Source organism: Fusarium subglutinans (genome assembly GCF_013396075.1).
Source record: "Fusarium subglutinans strain NRRL 66333 chromosome Unknown NRRL66333_c0000036, whole genome shotgun sequence".
NCBI lineage: Eukaryota > Fungi > Ascomycota > Sordariomycetes > Hypocreales > Nectriaceae > Fusarium > Fusarium subglutinans.
Genome location: NW_023502099.1, coordinates 279,696 through 298,912, shown reverse-complemented (window position 1 = coordinate 298,912; position 19,217 = coordinate 279,696). Strand labels below are relative to the sequence as shown.

The 19,217-nt window shown below is 48.7% G+C and overlaps 6 protein-coding genes across 6 annotated transcripts; 5 read left to right on the top strand and 1 right to left on the bottom strand.

The window, feature by feature from the left end:
• Nucleotides 1-873: 873 nt before the first annotated feature.
• On the top strand, nucleotides 874-2,652 carry FSUBG_4124 (hard surface induced 3 (chip3); the record flags this gene model as incomplete). Its single annotated transcript, XM_036682080.1, has 1 exon — nucleotides 874-2,652. The coding sequence occupies one exon, from the start codon at nucleotides 874-876 to the stop codon at nucleotides 2,650-2,652; it is 1,779 nt and encodes a 592-aa protein (XP_036540431.1).
• Nucleotides 2,653-3,304: 652 nt separating this feature from the next.
• Nucleotides 3,305-5,588, top strand: FSUBG_4123 (alcohol dehydrogenase (NADP+); the record flags this gene model as incomplete). The annotated part of the gene is made up of 8 exons (XM_036682079.1): nucleotides 3,305-3,343; nucleotides 3,392-3,829; nucleotides 3,879-4,099; nucleotides 4,147-4,293; nucleotides 5,002-5,212; nucleotides 5,343-5,373; nucleotides 5,432-5,521; nucleotides 5,569-5,588. The coding sequence occupies 8 exons, from the start codon at nucleotides 3,305-3,307 to the stop codon at nucleotides 5,586-5,588; spliced, it is 1,197 nt and encodes a 398-aa protein (XP_036540430.1).
• A 173-nt stretch (nucleotides 5,589-5,761) lies between these two features.
• FSUBG_4122 (DUF895 domain protein) lies at nucleotides 5,762-7,188 on the bottom strand (the record flags this gene model as incomplete). The annotated part of the gene is made up of 2 exons (XM_036682078.1): nucleotides 5,762-7,068; nucleotides 7,116-7,188. The coding sequence occupies 2 exons, from the start codon at nucleotides 7,186-7,188 to the stop codon at nucleotides 5,762-5,764; spliced, it is 1,380 nt and encodes a 459-aa protein (XP_036540429.1).
• Nucleotides 7,189-11,042: 3,854 nt separating this feature from the next.
• FSUBG_4121 (neutral amino acid permease) lies at nucleotides 11,043-12,473 on the top strand (the record flags this gene model as incomplete). Its single annotated transcript, XM_036682077.1, has 2 exons — nucleotides 11,043-12,365; nucleotides 12,417-12,473. 2 exons carry the CDS (start codon nucleotides 11,043-11,045, stop codon nucleotides 12,471-12,473), a joined length of 1,380 nt encoding a protein of 459 aa, XP_036540428.1.
• A 1,437-nt stretch (nucleotides 12,474-13,910) lies between these two features.
• Nucleotides 13,911-16,629, top strand: FSUBG_4120 (uncharacterized protein; the record flags this gene model as incomplete). The annotated part of the gene is made up of 17 exons (XM_036682076.1): nucleotides 13,911-14,008; nucleotides 14,373-14,448; nucleotides 14,572-14,631; nucleotides 14,692-14,703; nucleotides 14,754-14,801; nucleotides 14,855-14,956; nucleotides 15,013-15,021; nucleotides 15,071-15,103; nucleotides 15,421-15,498; nucleotides 15,545-15,565; nucleotides 15,626-15,649; nucleotides 15,700-15,741; nucleotides 15,788-15,808; nucleotides 15,858-15,893; nucleotides 15,943-15,978; nucleotides 16,417-16,483; nucleotides 16,538-16,629. The coding sequence occupies 17 exons, from the start codon at nucleotides 13,911-13,913 to the stop codon at nucleotides 16,627-16,629; spliced, it is 855 nt and encodes a 284-aa protein (XP_036540427.1).
• An 889-nt stretch (nucleotides 16,630-17,518) lies between these two features.
• On the top strand, nucleotides 17,519-18,943 carry FSUBG_4119 (uncharacterized protein; the record flags this gene model as incomplete). The annotated part of the gene is made up of 2 exons (XM_036682074.1): nucleotides 17,519-17,894; nucleotides 17,949-18,943. The coding sequence occupies 2 exons, from the start codon at nucleotides 17,519-17,521 to the stop codon at nucleotides 18,941-18,943; spliced, it is 1,371 nt and encodes a 456-aa protein (XP_036540426.1).
• Between the last annotated feature and the right edge of the window lie 274 nt (nucleotides 18,944-19,217).

The following is a 19,217-nucleotide window of genomic DNA, read 5'->3' as shown; positions in this document are numbered from 1 at the left end:
TCTCTCGATTCAGAGCAATAAGTATTCTCAGTAAACCGGGGGGTAAAATGATTCACTGTATCTCCAAATATCACATCTAATTGACTCTCAGGAATAAGAGTCCCATTATGGTGCCGGGTAAGTGATGAGAATACTGGTGATCTGTTCGTGATCTTGAGTTCTTAACATAGATGTCAACGCAGAAGACTTACTTGAGCTGAGAAAAAATCACGGAAGGAAATCTAATTATTAATTGACACTTTCTCCATTGATCCTCCATGCCTTTTTGGACATGAGATACGGAAGATGGTGTTGCGATACAGCTGTATGTCAGAATGTTGAAACATGCCGCCACCTCCAAGAGCCCTAACATCGCCGACTCGAAACAAGTCAGCTAAGCGTAATTGGTTTAGTGGTAAAATTCTCCGTTGCCTTCTCCGTTGCCATTCGACAGCGTCGGGGAGCCCAGGGTTCGATTCCCTGATTACGCATTTCTTTTGCTGTTTGTACATCTTTTTGCCATTTGTTGTTTACGATATAATCTCCCCATGTTCAGTCGAGATGTTTTGAACTTTATTGACGACGCGTTGCAAAGTCTAAACTGTCGCGTGGCAGCTTACCCTACAAGAATAAACCATGGTGTGGCTGCTGCGGCGCATCTCTCTTGTGGCGTCGTGACCACAACGGGCTAGACCGTTTGCAGATCTTACCTCACTTTAGTAATCGTGAACATGGATCGTATCAAGGACACTCTGTACGACTTCAGCCTCCCTTGATTCACCTCGTCATTTCAAACTCTCACACAACATTCCCCCTCATCACGCGCCAATTGAACGTCTCATCATTGCGCGCGCATGAATGCTTCCAATCGCTAGATCACGACAATCCGTCAGCATGGGCGGGCAACAGCCGGACCTGCTGCCTCGCTCCGAGCATGAGGATAAGCCCTCATCGTCAGCTCCAGCCTCGCGCTTCAACAGAGACAAGATCAGATGCCTCGACGGCTTGCGCGGAATCGCATGTCTTCTTGTCTTCAACTATCATTTCTTCTGGCCATGGACGCCCGCTATCATGTTAGGTTATGGCGCGTTCCCTCCGCGTGCGCCTGAGCCGTATTGGGGATTGCAGTCGCTACCTATCATTTGCCTTTTGCATCGTGGACGTGCTATGGTTGCCATTTTCTTCGCCATCTCTGGTTATGTTATTTGCCGCCATATCCTTCGCTTGATCCATGAGCGCAAGCTTGATACTGCTTATCAGAAGCTTGCCTCATCTGTTTTCCGACGTGTCTTTCGTCTCTATATTCCTCCCACCATCAGCATGTTCCTTGTCGCTGTGTTAGCTCAAATCGGTGTCTTCAAGTCTGAGTTTGCCATTTACAAGGGTCCTGACTCTCATTACATCAATGCGACAATTACTCATGCCGACTTGGCCGAGGGTCACTTCTGTGCTAACGGCACCGCTGTGAGAGGAGCGACAGGTATCGCGAATTACTTGGGAATAGAAACCACTGCGTATCTCCGCAATACTACCGGATATCCTGAAGGAAACACGACAGAATGGACAGACATGCTCCTTTGTGTCAATCATACAACACGATCGTACGGACCATCTCAACTCTACACCTTGGAATCCGAGTACGAGGCCCAGTTCCCTAAGAATGATACCAACTCCACCAAACCTGTCAAGGACACCACTAGTATGGAGCGACTCACAGCTCTCAGCTACCTGGATGACGAAGATGATTTGGATCTCACCTTCGGTAATGCCACCAACGCCACCAACCCACTGAACCTTACTTGGGTCCAGATGGGAGGCTCATGGGAGGAGCATCCCTTCATCCATCCGAACTTGACATACGCGATGAAGAACTTTACCAGATCCTACGCTGAGTGGGCTAACCCCTTCAACTTCGGTCACTACCATACACGCTATGATCCGCATACTTTCACAATCCCAATGGAATTCCGGGGCTCGATGGTCATCTACATCTTCCTCCTTGGTACAGCTGCGATCAAGGCCAAATGGCGAACGAGAATCGGATGTTTCCTCTCTGCGTACAGTCTCTTCATCGGAAGATGGGACATGGCGACTTTCTTGGGTGGTATGTTGCTTTCAGAACATGATGTTCGACGTTCGTCAGATCTGCCGCCGTCGGCTGCTGGTGCGAAGGGTCGTGGAGGCGACTTCCAAAAAACAACAAAGGGAACGGCGCTGCGCTGGGCTGGTATCGTCTTGGCATTGTATTTCTTGTCATATCCTGACTCTGGTGCTGAGTACACGCCGGGTTTCGCATATCTCTCGACCTGGGTACCCAAGTACTACACGCCGTTGTCTGGATGGATGTTCTACGAGGCGATGGGTGCCGTGCTCTTGGTTGCGTGCATCCTGCGAAGTCCGGTGCTCGTTCGCTTGCTTGAAAGCCGCCTCCCGCAATATCTCGGCAAGGTCAGCTTCTCGCTGTATCTCGTTCACGGACCTGTGTTGCATAGCTTGGGCTTCTGGATTATGCCGAGACTGTTCGACAGCTTCGGAAAGACGGGCGGATACGCGATCGGTTGGGTTGTTCTGCTGGCCATCACGTTTTACCTGACGGATCTGTGGAACAAGAAGATTGATATTTGGAGTGTGACGGTTGGAAGAAGAGTGGAGAAGATGCTTTCAGAGGACTGAGCTGGGGTGACGTTACTGTGAAGTTTGGTAAACAAAAGAGGGGAATGACAGGACAATCGGGTGATTGACGGCGGTGACATGTAGAGTACTGCATTTATGCGTTTTGCATTATCCGGAGAATGCTTTCTTGATTTTCATATCAGGTCAAAAAATGCAAACAACAAACTTTTGAAGTATGTAATTTGACCGTGGCCGGTGGAGCGGGCGCATGTTGAACCGCTTTTGAAGTTTCCAAGTGAACCCAGGCACCGGTTTCGGCAACGGCTTGAGGGCAAGAAAATCCTCAAGCTCGGCAGTTGAGCTTATCTGATCCGCCTTGGGTATGAGGCTGTTGAATCGGGCGCCAACGGGGTCAGAGAACAGCGCACTTCTGCATGTCGTGCACCCGCACCTTCGTGTGACTACCAAGCCCGGCTTTCGTTGTGGCATCGTCGCAGATAGACAATTACAGTTGAGGCATTGCTTCTTCTTTTGGAATAATTATTCTTAGCTCAACTCGGGATTCGCATGATGCGACGTCGTTATTCTTACGTCACCCCCACTGAGGGACCCAGCGATGTCGGCCCCATCGATTTCTTATCAGATCGCAACGTCCTGACATCATCACCATCTCAGATTCTCGCTTCTTTCACCCACCAAAAGTTTCGCAAAAATGGCGTCTCAGCCGTCACTCCTCGCCGCCACGGCCAAGGTACGTTCCGTCCAATCAATCGCGCAATGCGCTCGCTAATATTCGCAGCTCAACAATGGCCTCATCATTCCCCGCATCCAACTCGGTCTCTACATGATGTCCACCAAAGAAGCCACCGACGCAGTGCGCCAAGGCCTTCTCACCGGCTACCGCGGTTTCGACTGCGCGCAAATGTACCACAATGAACGCCAAGCCGGTAAAGCCATCAGCGACTTTCTCGCTAGTAGTGAGAACGCGGCTGGTTTGAAGCGCGAGGATATTTGGTACACGTCCAAGCTCGCCAACTGCGACGAATCATATGATGCTGTGCGACGATCTGTCAAGAAATCTGTTGAGGCTTCAGGCTTGGGATACATTGACCTGTTCCTTCTTCACAGTCCGTATGGTGGAAAGACAGCCAGACTTACGAGTTGGAAGGCGCTAGAGGATGCTGTTGATGCGGGTGAGATTCGTGCTGCTGGCGTGAGCAACTTTGGCTCCGCTCATGTAAGTTTCATGTCTCCTGCTGCGCGTTGAAGACACTGACACTCTCAAGATCGAGGAACTCATGGCTTCCAACCCTCTCATCCCTCCCGTACTCAACCAGATTGAAGTTCACCCCTTCAACACCCAAGAAGGAATCCGCGCTACTTGTGCCAAACACAACATCGCCATCGAGGCCTACGCTCCTCTCGCTCGCGCCGAGCGCATGGATCACCCTGCCATTGTCAACATGGCCAAGAAGTACTCCGTCACACCTGCACAAATATTTGTCAAGTATGACTTCCAACCTGCACCGCGTTTTGTGTACTGACGTTGTCTAGGTGGGGGCTTCAACATGAATTCATCACACTCCCCAAGAGTACCAAGCAGAAGCGTATGATCGAGAACGCAAGCGTTGATGGGTTTGAGATTTTGGAAGCTGATATGAAGGAGCTGGATGGCTTGGATGAGCATTTGGTTACAGATTGGTGAGTATTGGTAGCCTATGAATCATTGGTTCTGTAAACTGACGTCTACACAGGGATCCAACCGACTGTCCTTAAGTTCTCAAATATGTCCATTGTTAGATATTTATATTAAAAGAATTCTTCATTTTGTGGCTAAGCTAAACATCGGTTAACCAGTGAGTGCGAGTGAACCAACCATTAAACTGGTTGATCTGAAGATCCACCGACTTGGCAAGACCGATTTCAACTACCTACTGAGTATGCTTCTCGTGCCATATCAAGCAGAATGGATCCTGATACTAAAGTAAACAAATCAAGGGCATCTTCATGGAGTAAGCAAAAAACTCAGATTTTACTGAAGGGGGCCAAAGAAGACTTGCCAGGGTGCTCCCTAAACTTATCCTAAATTATCATAAGGATGGACCCTAAAATATCCTAAACTCGCCTAAGGCCTCATAAATTTACCTAAACTTGCCTAAAAATACCTAAGAGTCGACTTAGGATCACTGTATTTGCAGAAAGAATGCCTGGCACGAGGGCACGACTCAGCTGATCGAACTTGAGAGGCTATGAGCTGGCCTGAATCTTGACAGTGCAGCGAGCAGGCGTTCGCCTCCGTGTTCGTGCCCTGTAAAATCGAGTTGGCCCGTGCCCACAAAATGTTTTGATCTGTGATGCCGTAGTGAAGCTAGCACAATCTTAGCCCTTCTACCAACTCACTCCCATCAGCTCCCACGAGTCTCTTAATATCATCACCACACACTCGATTCCCCTCCTCACACATTCTCCTCCGCCACCTTTCCCATTTCCACCACAATATCATGCCGCCGCATTCATTCACCAGTTCGTTAGGTATGATCTTCAGCGCGGAATGAAAGCCAACACGTTCCAAGAAGTGAATCTGCTTCTTGCACTTCACACAACAAACATGAAGCCGGACGTGAGTCAGACACTATGCCCAATAGTCATGAGCTTGATGCTAACCTTCTTCCAATAGTCGCTTAGCCATAGATCTGAGTAAGATTCTTGAACCGAAACAGTCTTCTGTTCGGAAACTGATATTGATACAGATGAATGATCGCAACCGGGGCTCCACCCCTGGTACAATGGGGAAACTGCAGGTAGCCTGACGACCAGTGAAATGCTGTGAGCTCAACAGGTCGTATCGAAATCGCAATCAGTTTGCAAGCTGAAATGGGTTTAATGGACGAAACGGTCAAATTCATGGCTTCACAGGCCAACGCCATGTGTAAGTAACCTTCCCAGACTGAGTATTTCAACACTAACCACGCATAGCCCAGACCCCAGCTCAATAGTCGCGGCCAGTTTCAACACCGGAGTACGTCATGTGGAGCGCAACACATTGCAAGAATAGCTGAGTGACGTCGGGTGACTTGCAGCCAAGGATAAATATAAGACTTCAGTATCAGTTGTGCGCAAAATCTAAGAGTGCCAGAGACTCAAAGTCGCTATGGAGAGCCTGTCTAAACTACGCTTTTTCTACTACCGTCTCGTCCGTGTCACTGTTTGCTTGTCTCTCCGCTGTCCCCAGCTGCCGGATTACCAACCAAGCTGGAAAGATCGCAACCGCCCAAATGCCAAAGTTCATATACGTGCTTCCCACTGTTGCCATGATCGGTAGCGCATTGAGACCATAGCTGAGCGCCTGCCATGCCGACTCCGTACCTCTCAACAATGCAGACAACCGCACCGTCTCCTGCGAATTATTCGAGATCTGACCAATGATGAAGAAGGCAAAGTTGTAGTTGAGCTGGAACCCAGTGACAAGGAAGACAAAAACACCGAAGGCGGCACCAAAGCCAGGATCACTCCAGTCGTAGATGGGTCCATCGCGCTTGAACTTGGTAACGTTGATGGTGAGCCAGATCCACCATCCTCCTTGGAGAGTCATGATGACAGCGTAAGCATATCGGGCGCGCTTCTTGAGAGCGATTTGGTTCTGATCAAGCCAGACACCTAGAAGATTCCCCGCAATGACCGCAACGATGCCAGACACGAACGAGCCGAGAGCTCGAGCTCTCACGCTGAACCAAAGGGCGATGTAAGTGAAGAAGACCGACTCAGAGTAGACTCCTTGGCCGATCCAGAAGATTAGCAATAAAAATTCTTTCTTGAGGAATGTTCGGGTGGTGGCCTTGAATTCTTTCCAAGGATGGTCGAGGATGCTCATATCGACCTTCTTCCCGTCTGCGCGCTGGACTTGGGAGGGTTTGTTGAGAAGGAATGCGACAAACGGCCCCAGGCATTGCAGAGCGATGAAGATGAGATAGACCTTGTACGAGACCTTGCCCGCCTCGCTCCGATCAGCGTTGAGACCAAGGTTAATCGCGCCGCCCAAAATCTGTCCCAATCTTGTGAATGAAAGCCAATACGCCACCAACCGCCCTCGATTTCTGGGCTCCGGATATCCAATCGCGATCGCCGCCTCAGCCGCCCAAAATATACCGGCCGAAACACCACAGCACGCGGCGCCAAAGATGACAAGCCACTCAACACCGTAACGGTTGTTCAGGTAGAGACCCGCGCTGTAGGGAGCAAAGCCGATGGTTCCGATGACGAGAGCGCCTTTGATCCCAACATATTTAACGATACCGCTGGTGAACCAGCATGAGATGATCATGAGGCAGAAGGTGAGCGCGTTGCCGGTGTTGACGAGGTAGGGCTTCTGAGCGCCGCCTGCGCCGAGGGAGTTCATTGCACCCCAGAGACCGGGAGCGGCGAAACTGCAAAGGCCGAGGATGGTTGCATTGTAAATTGGAGAGCGATTCCATTTCGCTGGTCAACATTAGCATAAGCATTGAGGTAGAGATTGGTGAACTCACGCTTGATCGGAGCCTCATTGAGCGCCTCAGCATTTGCGGCGTCCGGCGTGTGCTTTTCCTCTGATTCCGACATTTTGGCGAAGGTTCCAAGTGCCGGGCAACTCAAGAGATTTGCCGAATGTTGTGCGACTTGAATGCAGCTAAAGAGGAGATGATAACTGATATTGAAGAGCGGCGAAGCGTCAAGATAAAGTAGTCGGGATAAAAGAATGACACCACTCAACCCCAGCAATGATGACAGGGACCAAGATAGACTATTTAAATCAGCCCCTCGATCGGTGATGGTGGTTGTTTCGATCAAGTTAGATCGCCGAGCATTGATAAGGGTGCATGCGGTTGCGTGATATCCGTCTCCGGCATCGTCATCGGCCCTTGGCTGTACCACGAATCGTAAACCCCCAAATTCGGCCGATGTTCAATGTTTGACAGAGCCGGTATAATTTACTTCGGTTCATTTAGATCGAGATTAATAGCCATCTATTCACGATAGCTTGTATCAAGTAACGCAACGTTGCCTAGAGCTCACTTCAAAGAATATTGACAATTGTTACACAAATCCAAGCAACATTTTACCCAAGGATACCATGAACTTATGCCTAATCTTGCCACAATGAGGTCAATATTTTTAACACAGCCCGTTTTGGTCTCACGCTACTATTTCTAGGTTGTCGTACAATATTGAGGTCTTTCACAGGCGAGAAAGGCTCTGTGGGTTCGGTTTGAATCAACCTCCGCCGGTCTCCCTCTCATGCGCTACATCGCGCCATCTTCGCCAATCCTCCTCTACTGCCACTTCCCCGATCTTCTCCTCGTGCAAGGCCACGGACCTGCCCCCAAGCGCTTACGATTTGACCACCGTTGCGCTTCCGAAATTCGGTTCGAGATCAAGAGCTTTAGATTGATCTGGTAAGGTGTTCGATCGAATGTGGCACATCTTCCCAACGTGGTCTTTTTAAACCCAAGCTTTCGATCCGGTCAAGCAGCCAGGAGTTATACTTCCTCCGAGACAAAGGTGTAGTTCTATGTCTATCAATGCTATCCCACGTATGTTCCGGCCCGACACAGAGCGGGCAAATAAAGAATCCTGCCAATAAGGCTGAGACAGGTCGACCAAGCAACTCCCAAAACCTGGACCACTGAGGAGCAGAACCCACTACAAAATCGGACCCAACCACGTGTTTTCCGGAGCAGCAAGTGCAATAGCCATCCTCGAGATTCTTGATGACATCTGGAACCGTAAGAGCCACATAGAGAAACTTAGTCTTTGACGCGAGCAGAGCCGTGGGAAAGGCGCAGGGCGAACCGAAGCTGGGGGATGGAAGGTAGAAGGGGTTGGGGCAGGATGAGTCCAAGTTGGGATGATGCAGTTTGTCGGGATGTGCCAAGTAGAAGCGATACATTTCGATGTCTTCGTGTTGTTTGATGTTACCGAAAGGCGACCAGCGTCGATACCTCTTGCAGACAAGTTCGTCGCCTCGCGCGCTTGTCTTGGGTCGCACGAGAGAATACCGGTGATTCTCTGGAGAGCATTTTGAGAAGTCGATAATCATGTACCAGATCTCAAGTGGCAGTCGTCTACCTCCTTGAGAGGCGATGACCGCCGGCGAGTAAGACACCATGCTTTCGACACAGGCGGGTCCTAAGAGTGTCCTGTTGAGAAGCATGAGTGGCCGCCACTTCAGCAAATCACCGATTTCTTCTGGTACTACCGGTCTCATTTTGATGTTGTTATAAGGATTCACTCGAGCACAGGAGTGAGTATTTGGGATGGTGTTGCGTTGCAAGAGGTGAGTAATACAGAATGTCAGAGCAATGGTGTGATTTAAATATCTTTACTCGTTTTATGTGACTTTGTGGTCCAAACTCTCTCCTCAAAGTTTTACGCAGATATGCTTTCAGAGACAATTGAGGCCACGATAAACATCGTCAAATGGATACTTTTCATCGTGTACAGACGGCCAAGGACAACACGCGCGGCGTGATACCTATCGAGTCAAAGTGGTCAGGGGAGTTAGCAACGTATGTTTATAAAAAGGAGGATAGGAGGAGTTGGGAGCGAAGAAGATGCGACTCGAGAAATACAGAAGCAACCTGGTTTTCGTGCTAGCGAAAGACAGATTGCTCCAATCTTGGGCCTAAGAGTAAGGTTGGTCATGGAGCTGCGGCGGATTGGCTGGAACGCAGAATTTTCATACCTAGGAAGTTTAAACTTCTGAGACGTGCACTCTATGTAGCTGTTTTCTTATCTTGTTGCATAGTTTGACTGGCCATGCATGGCAGGCTCTGAAGATGAAATGCCTGAACTTAGTGTCTAGCCTATAAAGTTTAGCAACTCGTGAGTGCCTTTTCGCGCTGGGGGCTCTACACTGGATATCGGTACCATGGTGTTTTGGGCGGTACTTCCGATAGATGGAGAAGGCTACCATTCCAGCCAAAACTTACGATATTCAACGCAATATTCAGAAAAGAACACATGGCAATAGCTCATCCGGGATGCAGCCCCCGAGCCTCAGTACCATCCCTGATACTCTGGCGAAACGACAACGGAGCATCCTCTAGGGTATGGCGCAACGGTCAGCAGGATAAAAACAGTCAAAACAAGCAACTCCTCTCAAGTCACCTTACCCTACTACCCATCCAGTTACCCTCCAGTACGGCCCGTTTAAACAAGCTTAAACGCGTCTTCCCCATCCCGACACAATACCTGATCTCTGGGGTGTGGTGCGGGTAAACTCGCCGCCAAACCGGAATGCTGTGATTGAGGTCAACGACGGTTTCTGGGGTACGGTTCAAGACCCCAGAACAATTCACGCAAACTTATTATTCATATTAGTCAACGAGGTGAAGAACCCCACAGATAAGCGATTGATGGCGGAGATGAGGGCGTCGTGGAGTAAAATTTGATGCAGATTTTTATGAGGCTGACTCGATGTATAAAAGAGCTTCTCACCCCAGAGTTTTTTTGGTGGAGATTGCTGCAAGCCAAGACGGCAGTTAGCTCGACCAAGACAGACAACATCTCTCGCATTATCTCTGAATGGAGAGAACATGTTTTTCGCTCATCAGAAACAGAGTTTGGGGCCCCGGAGTGATCTCGTTGTCCGGGTCGGTCGAGATTTGATCTCGACGCGTAGAGAGTTATTGTTAGGATATCATAACGTGATGATATCCACACGCGCCTTTTCGGTGACGGAGCCTCACGGGACTTCTCACCAATGACACGTTTCATGCACGTAAAAATAACATCAAGGGTCTCATGCCATACAGACCCACAACCGGCAGATTCTTTCCACCACCTTACGACTTTGGGCCAAGCGTCTTCCTTTTGGAAGCTTTTTACGGGTTTTTCGTACGCCACTCCGAGCGCGGCTTGCAAACTCACTTCGGGCCTTTTCTCTCAGAAGCTGGAATTCTCACCAGGAACGATGGAGTTTCTGAGATCAGATGGTACAAGGGACCGTTGACGCCGGAGTCGGCATGACATGAATGAATTACGAGTTTAAATGGAATAAAAACCTGGAGAAAGGTGCTGTTATCTAATCGTCACGTTAACCGCGACATGGTGCCGGGTCCGATCTTTCGGAGGTGGATACCCCGGATACACCGAGCATGCGCCATGGCTTGTCTTGCGCCGTTTTTCCCGTCTTAAAGCTCTTCTAGCCGGTTATTTTCGTTCCTCTTAAATACATTTGTCCTGTCTCACTTCCCCCGAAGGCCCTGCCTCATCTCTTGTTATCCCTCTCCATCGTTCGTCGGTTACCTATTCCGTACATTTCTCGACTCTTCTACACTTTGTTCGCAGCCTAAAGCTTAACCTTGTAGGCCGCAGTTATTCCAAGTCTACACTGACCGTTCCTTGGTCATATGAGTAGCCACTCTTCTACCCATCCTCCTACCGAACATACTCCTCTACTCACCCACGACACAATGGCTACCACCTCACCCAAGGCCAAGTCCTCAAAACCCGCCAACATGATGGATGATCCTGAGACAGCGGATGACATCCAAGTCTCCCAGCAGAAGCAGCTTGCTACCCAAGGAAATGCTCACTTCCACCGCCTGGGATGGAAGCGTCTCGCTGTCGTCACAATCGTCGAGGCTATTGCCCTCGGCGCCCTCAGTCTTCCTTCAGCCTATCACACACTCGGCATGTTCCCCGGTGTCTTCCTCACAATCACTCTTGGTCTCGTCTCCATCTTCACCAGCTACATCGTCGGCCAGGTCAAGCTGAAATTCCCCCACGTGGCGCACTATGCTGATGCAGGACGTCTTCTTCTCGGTCGCTTTGGCTACGAGATTTTCGGTGCTGCCCTCGTTCTCGAGCTTGTTATGGTTGTTGGTTCGCATGCTTTGACTGGTAGCATTGCGCTCATCGACATCAATGGCGGACACGTCTGCTCCATCGTCTTCTCTGCTGTTTCGGCTATCATCCTTCTCATCCTCGCCATCCCTCCATCCTTCACCGAAGTCGCCATTCTTGGATACATCGATTTCGTGTCTATCGTTGCTGCCATTGGCATCACCGTCATTGCTACCGGTATTCAGGCTAGCGATTCAGCTGGTGGGCTCTCTGGCGTTGAGTGGTCTGCTTGGCCTAAGGAGGACCTCAACTTCGCCGAGGCATTCGTCGCTGTCAGTAACATCATCTTTGCCTTCAGTTTCGCAATTGGTCAATTCTCCTTCATGGACGAGATGCATACACCGACCGATTATATGAAGTCCATCTACGCCTCCTGCTTCATTCAAATTTCGATCTACACTCTAACTGGAGCTCTATGCTACGCTTTTATCGGACCCTCGGTGCAATCACCCGCGCTTCTCTCCGCCGGACCACTTATTTCCAAGATCGCTTTTGGAGTCGCGTTGCCCGTCATCTTTATCTCCGGTTCAATCAATTCTACGGTTGCCCTTCGGTATCTTCATGGCCGTATGTTCAAGGACTCAATTCTGCGATATGTCAACACCCCTATGGGCTGGGTCAGCTGGATCACGCTTGTGACCATCTTCACCATCATCGCTTGGGTCATCGCTGAGGCTATCCCCATTTTCTCTGACTTGCTCTCTCTGGCCTCTGCTCTCTTCGTCTCCGGTTTCTCTTTCTGGATTCCGGGTGTCATGTGGTTCGTCTTGCTCTGCGAGGGCCACTGGTTTTCTAAGAAGAACATGTTGATGAGCTTGGGAAGCATCCTGGCCTTCATCATCGGAATTGTCACACTTGGGGCTGGCACATATGCCACCATCAAGGATATCGTAAGCTGTCTTTGCCATAAGTTTTCTACTCGACAAACTAACATTTATCAGATCGACATTACTTCCGATGGCTCTGCTCATGCTCCTTTCACTTGCCGATCAAGCTAAACTGACTCGGCATGGCGGCAGATGTTCAAGCGAAATGCATTTATATATATGATATAGATTAATTTAAACTATTTCCTCCACAATATAATCTATGCAACAATAAGTTCTCTGTGCTGATTTAAGCTATCGGTGACAAGTCTCAAATGCAGACAACACATAACATTTGATACACGTAGTCCTTTGCCTGCAGCTTTTGCTGATTGATGCCTAAAGCTTATGATGCCTCCACGAAGCATATCAAGCCAACACACTAAAAAATCCTATTTAACTTTAGCTTTTAGAAGGCAATATACGCATAGCCTCAACAAAGATAAGTCTCTCAATAAAAAATAGAATAATATACTTTTATAATAACTCAATCAGTAACCTTATTAGCAGCAGCTGGGGTATAAGAAGCCGCCCTGATCCCTTCCTCATTGCCTGCAGCTTTTGCCAGGTTAATTTCTTCAGGCGTTTAACAAGAAAAGCGTCAGGTCAGTATTAATTTCACCACTTTCACAATCAAAAAGGCATCTGTTGCAGAGGCTTTGGACCATGTAGAAAGCGAGTAAGGCAAATTTAGCCCCGAACTTCGCATCCTCTGTGACAGATGCCACAGCCACAACCATAGTTCATTGAAGACCACAGTGGCCAAAAAAGGTCAGACATGACATTTCACTACCCAGGTTCGTATCATTCATCGCCCACGCGACCGTCAATCCAGAAAAGCAGCAGTGGGTGGCCGATGAACTTGGTGATCTGGACCAAGTTATTAATGGCCCGGGGCAGTGTAGGACATGGAAAATTTCTATCACCTGGTCATTATAATCAGGAGATTCAAGTCATCTTGTTCTTTCTACCGATATCTTGAACAACTGGGCCAAGGCTGGGCGGAAACGCCTTGTCATGACCTTCGACTGAGGCACACTCAACTCGCTTCTCATGGCGAAGACGGCAAAGTTTTGGATGTGAAACGCCCTCATCAATGTTGGCTTTTGCCGCCGCATCACCGAGTGTTTAGAGTGGATAAGCTTATGATGTGGTGGCCAATTGCTTCACCAATTGTTGCCTTAACGATGCCATCTCAACCCAACGGGTTAAGAAAACTGCTGGTACTTGACCTCTGATGTTTGCATAGCGCGCTATGCCTAATGTGGGGTTAACGTTCGCAAGAGCCACAGAATTTGGTCAGGGAGAGTTGAGATTGTCGAATTTATCAAGTGCTCAGCTTTATGGGACGGAACACTTAGGGATTGAAGATCCTCTTGGTGCTTCTTGTATAGAATTATAAGAGATATATAATAAAATGTAACAGAAATGATATTTCGCTGCAGCAAGAGTAGCAGTGATGGAGATTACTAAACGTTTCCGTATTCTCAGCTAATGAGCTCTTCATCCATATTGTTAGAAACTTTTACCAGGGCAGCCCAGAGTGCAGCTGTTGTGGTTTGTGTAACGATGGTCCGTGCCCACGCGATGGTTTTCTATCCTGCCTTTGAAATTATTCTGACCTCTTTTCTCTCCCTCAACATCGCCGCCGCCAACTTTCGCCGCCGGTAAGTATCCCCTTCCCCATGACATTTCGAACGGAATGATCAAGATATCGATGTTCTCCTACTAACTATTGAAAATAGCGTACGTAGCCCATTATTCTCGCCCCCCCGCGTGGTTTAGACCTTGGCCGCTGACGCGTAGTGATTCACGATAGGAGTTCCCGCCATCAAAGCCCGTAGGTTTATTCAGTGTTGACTTGAATGAGATGAGTGGCTCGCTAACATAATTGACTTTCGTAGACGATTACAACCAAAGAAACTGTAAGTTCCCTCCCTCGACTGACTTGCAACTCCAAGGCGTCACTCAGCTCCTCAAAGTGCTTGGCCAACTAATCCTTCGTGCAGTCCAACATCACTGCAACGTAAGATTCAACCTCAAGTACGAAGTCGTTAACGTTCTGGTTCCCTTACATTACAATAGCATGACTGGTAGAAAGGCCTCGGTAAGTATTCCATCGCCCGACCCCTGCCCGCCACACTTGTGTCAAAGAATGATACCTGAGACCATTTCATGTTGCTAACTTCAATACAGAAGAAGTCCTCTGTAAGCAACATCACTCATCAAGGTCATTGACAATGTGCTGACGGCTCGGCTTAAGAGCGAGGCAGCCCTTAATCGGGTTCAGGTAAGTCTCCAAAGAATCCCCTCACAGGATATTCAACTCTGACCCCAACTGTTCCTCTAGAAACGAAAGGCCGTAGGTTGAGCAACCATCGAGTTCCAGTTATAGTGTCTCTAACATGTTAGGATGATATCACGGCCGATCAGGCCACTCCTGCCCCTGAGGCAGAGAAGGTAAGAAAAAACATGTTCAAATGCATTGATGTTTAATTGACCAGTTTAAATAGCCGAATTCGACAATGGGTCGCCGTTCCGGCGCCTCTGGGGCTGCCGGTCCCCATCTCGACACGGTCGCGGCCCCTTGGGAGGGGCCTACCAAGCCCAAAGCAGTAAGTCACAGCTGTCCTCATCATACACGATCTTGGAATTAGCTAATTTCTCATAGCCCAAACATGTGAGTACTTGGTAACTCTATTGTATTGTGCTACGGCTAAAGCAAAAAGGCGATGGGAGGTGCCGCCAAGGAGCTCCTTGGCGTAAGTTCTGACAGACAGCAATCCCAGATAAAATGTATACTAATAAGCTTTCACCATAGAACAAAAAAATTGCGATGGACGTGAGTAATCATACAATTCCCGGCTACTTGGATAAGAGTTGACAGTTATTTAGTTTCACAAAGCCCGTTTCGCTGTGAGATTAAACACCCTCGACACGACTTGAAACAAGACTGACACCAAGGCTATCATAGTACAACCACGCCGTCGTTTCTGTATGGGTTATCGCAGCATCCTTGACTCTTTTTGAGACTCTGGATGGTATTGAATCAAAAGGGAAATACTGATCACACCAATAGTGGCTGGACGTCGAAATCGGTCGTCTCCAGACCGAACGCGCGGTCTACGACTCCCGGTGCAAGGCAAGTGCTACAGTTGTCACCCCAAATAGTGTGGAACTACAGAGACTTACACAAAATATAGGAAGACTGCAAGACGATTGCCGTGAGTAAATGCCTGTTTATGCTGTCCCAGTCGCTGTTCTAACCCGTGTTGGTGGTGTAGCTCCTCGATGATGAGATCAAGGAGGTATGTATTACTGATTCTGAATGTATTCAATGGTCAGCTGAGAAAGATAGATGGAGAACAACTCGGCCTCTGTTCCCACGCCGTCCCTGGAGGTAAGTCGATACCCGAATGTTTTTAACTCACACTAACATGATCCAGGACTACCTCACCAATGGCCGCGTAAGTGGAACATGCCTAAACGGCGCCAGTGAATAAACTACTAACATAGGTGGTTGCAAAGAAGGATGCTGATGCGGAGAAGGAGGTACGTAATTGCCTGCCAGAGAAGAGTTGTATGACTGACACAGATCAAGGCCAAGTTTGATGATGGGGCCTCTGATGCCCAGACCGTGAGTTGCCATATGCCTGTCCTTTCAAGCCGAAGAAGCTAACATCATTTAGTAATTCCTTTTTTCCATGTGTAAGGGTTTCATTACTTCAATATCTCGAAAGTTTTTGCTAATCTGCCTCAAGTGAGGCAAGCATCCTTTCGAGTTCAAAGTTGCACTGAAAACATCGAACTAGAACTGACACATTTGTCTAGCTTCACTCTTAAGATGAGTGAGTCAGATCTTGAGCCCAATTCTTTAGTACCAAATGCTAACTCTTTTCAGTAGTACCATAGAAAATGAGGTAACTTCAAAAAATACTCCAAGAGGCACTGTTTCATGGGTTCAGCAACTAACACTGGTACAGAGACGAAACGGGAGTTGGGGCCCGGCCCCCTTGGTTGACAGAATGCATAGGGAACCTACTCCATAGTGACATGTGATGAACTGACAAACTAGATCGTGACCTCAACGCAGGAAGGTAACTCAGCAAGCTACGAAATGGAATTCCAGGATTACTTCAAGGGTATGTAATTTCTGTCGACTGTTCTCAATTGGCTGACTTAGTGTCTCAGATTAGGAGCTCTCATTCCTTTTGTACCACCAAAGCAAGAGGATTTCTCGACATACTTCAACAAACCTCAAGCATTTGCCTCCGAAACCCTCGTATGAGGAACCACAAAGGACGTTTTGGCCCGGTCCAAGTTGCGAAGAAATCGAGAGATTGAGATTATGCACCTCAAAGCTGAGGGTAACCAAGATTTGACATCTGTCAAGGTACAAATTGGTAGCCCCTGAATATGCTGAACCAATGCTGACTGCCAAGTCAGGGCCTATACAGAAGACGAAGTTATTTCTATTGATTGGCCAACCGGTCTGAACTCGACAATGTCGCATCTAGAATCTTGAATCAAACTCCAATCGACCGAATTTTGAGGAGGGGGCAGGGAGGATTGAATCAGGTTGGACCGTAGGCTCGATCGTACTGTCGGACTTGGGGAGATTATGTGGAAGGATTCCTGAGTGGATTGTCGGTGTGAGAGATACCAATTGGATGCTGTACTCATTCAAGATTACTTATATCGAAAAACTCTCACTTCGCAAGTCAGAACACGGTCGAAAAACGGCGATTACATTCTCAGTCACCTTTTTTGACGATCGGTTCAGTAAAGTAAGAGCCAAATAATAACATCATGCACGTAAAGGATGATCTTATGACTCGAGACAATGAAAAGCCATCAGAGGAAGAAAGTTGCTCTGAACGGGTTGGCAAGGATGGTTAAAGATTTTTCAAGAAACGATGTCGATTCAAAGTAGCAGTATTGAAAGGGAACCTGACAGTGCTGGGCAGTGCTTCGTCTGCCTTCAGAAGTTAGCACTCTGACTAACCCCCTCAGACTCGTGTCTTCTCCTAAAAGATTCAGAATTTTCATCAGAGCTTTTCACAACATAACTTCTTTTACAAGTCAAATTCATTGTTACTATTCTCGGTTTGTGCTTTCCCATAATGATCCCAGCATATGTTCTCTTCTCACATCTCTAGCGAAACTTCAAATTCACAATGAGTACAAGCCGCTCTCAAGTTCGAAAGGAGAGCCTCCTGAAGGACCTGGACCGGGTGACACCACTCCTCGCCCAAGATCGCTGTCACAGTCGCTACAAGGAAGCATTCGACGACAGGTTCATTCAGGTCTTCAGCAAAGTCCGGTCGTTTCTTCCTGAAATTGAGGTCGAAAAAAGGGCCCTCTGGGGCATACAGATTCAATCCAAGATCTTCACGTTTAGTTCTGCCCTCCGCTTCGACCAACGTCACCGCGCTGTGATCATGTCGGTACCATTGAGCTCTCTGGACCGTGGAGGAAACCTGTCACCTATGGACCATGATGGCTGGACTTTGTGGAAAGCGCTCAACAATACCTACGCAATGATGTGCCATAGTGAGTAACAACAATCTGACCAGTAAAATGTCCGATCCGGCTAATCACATACAGTCATGCAGGTGGCGATCCCAGCAGACGTGCCGCAAACCGTCACTCAGCAGCAGCTCCAAGCAGCTAACGACGCGGCAAAAGCCCGCGACGGTAACGAAAAAGATCTGTGCCGCGAGCGGGATATGCATAGGTGTGTTGTGACGGCAGCGACAGATCCTCATGTTTGCCATATCGTCCCCTGGAGTCTGAACAAGTCCCTCAGGAACATCATGTCAATGAGACAGTTCAGCGCCGGAATCAGCAGCATGCTTGGAGTAAGGGATGGAGGCTCTTACGAGAGCATACTCGCCCCCCCTATCCAAGCCGGAGACCCAAGAGGACAGTCGGACAAGACCTGGAACATGATATGCCTCAGTCCGCAACTGCACTCCTGGTGGGAGAAGGCCTATTTTGCGTTCGAGCCAGGCCTTCCCCAGAAATTAGTGGGTGTGCAGAAAGCCAGGGTTGACTTGCAATTCCATTGGATGCCCAAGGTTATCAGCAACGCCACAACCTCCTACAAGTCCATCGCAGAGCAAGTGGAAGAGAGTCTGAAGTCAGACCCGACACTTTCGGTCAAACCCCACACTTGCCACGGGAGCCCAATTGTCCAAGCCTTCTTGCGGTCCGGCGAACGCCTTGCGACAGGGCACTGGTTCTCCATCGATATGGACATAGATGAAGCAGAGCACTTCTACAACATGATGAGGTTGCAATGGGTCTCTATCAATATCGTCGCGCTTGTCGGTGGGGCAGGCTGTCCCGATTTGTGTTCCTTCGATGATGATGACTTCATGCCACCTGGCCTCGATGTGCGAGATCCAGACTTTGAGGACGAAGAGTTAGTCAACGCCCTCGAGCCCGTCAACGAGTGGATATGGACATACGATGATCCCAAGCCTGACAACGAGTCGATATTGACAGACGATGATCCCGAGCTCGCGGACTCATCGGTGTTAAACGACGAGCGAGTTGGTGAGCTAACGAATATGATTGACACTCTTAGTTTGTCATAGTTGTGGTTGGCCGCAATATGCTACGTTTATTCGGTTCAACGCGTGCCTGAGTGTCCTATCCAGGAGCTAGGTCTGAAGGAGACAGACAGGCACGTCCGTCTCCGGTTGGAATAGGCTTGTCCTTATAGCATCTCAACCCATTAATCTTTATTCACAATAAAGTTTGGGGCTGGCCCTCGTTCCTTGTTTACAGGAAGAGGTGCTAGTGGGCGGAGAAGACGGACTCTGCAACCTCCACGTGGTGCCGCCTGGGAACCTGTTGACCAGAGCCAAT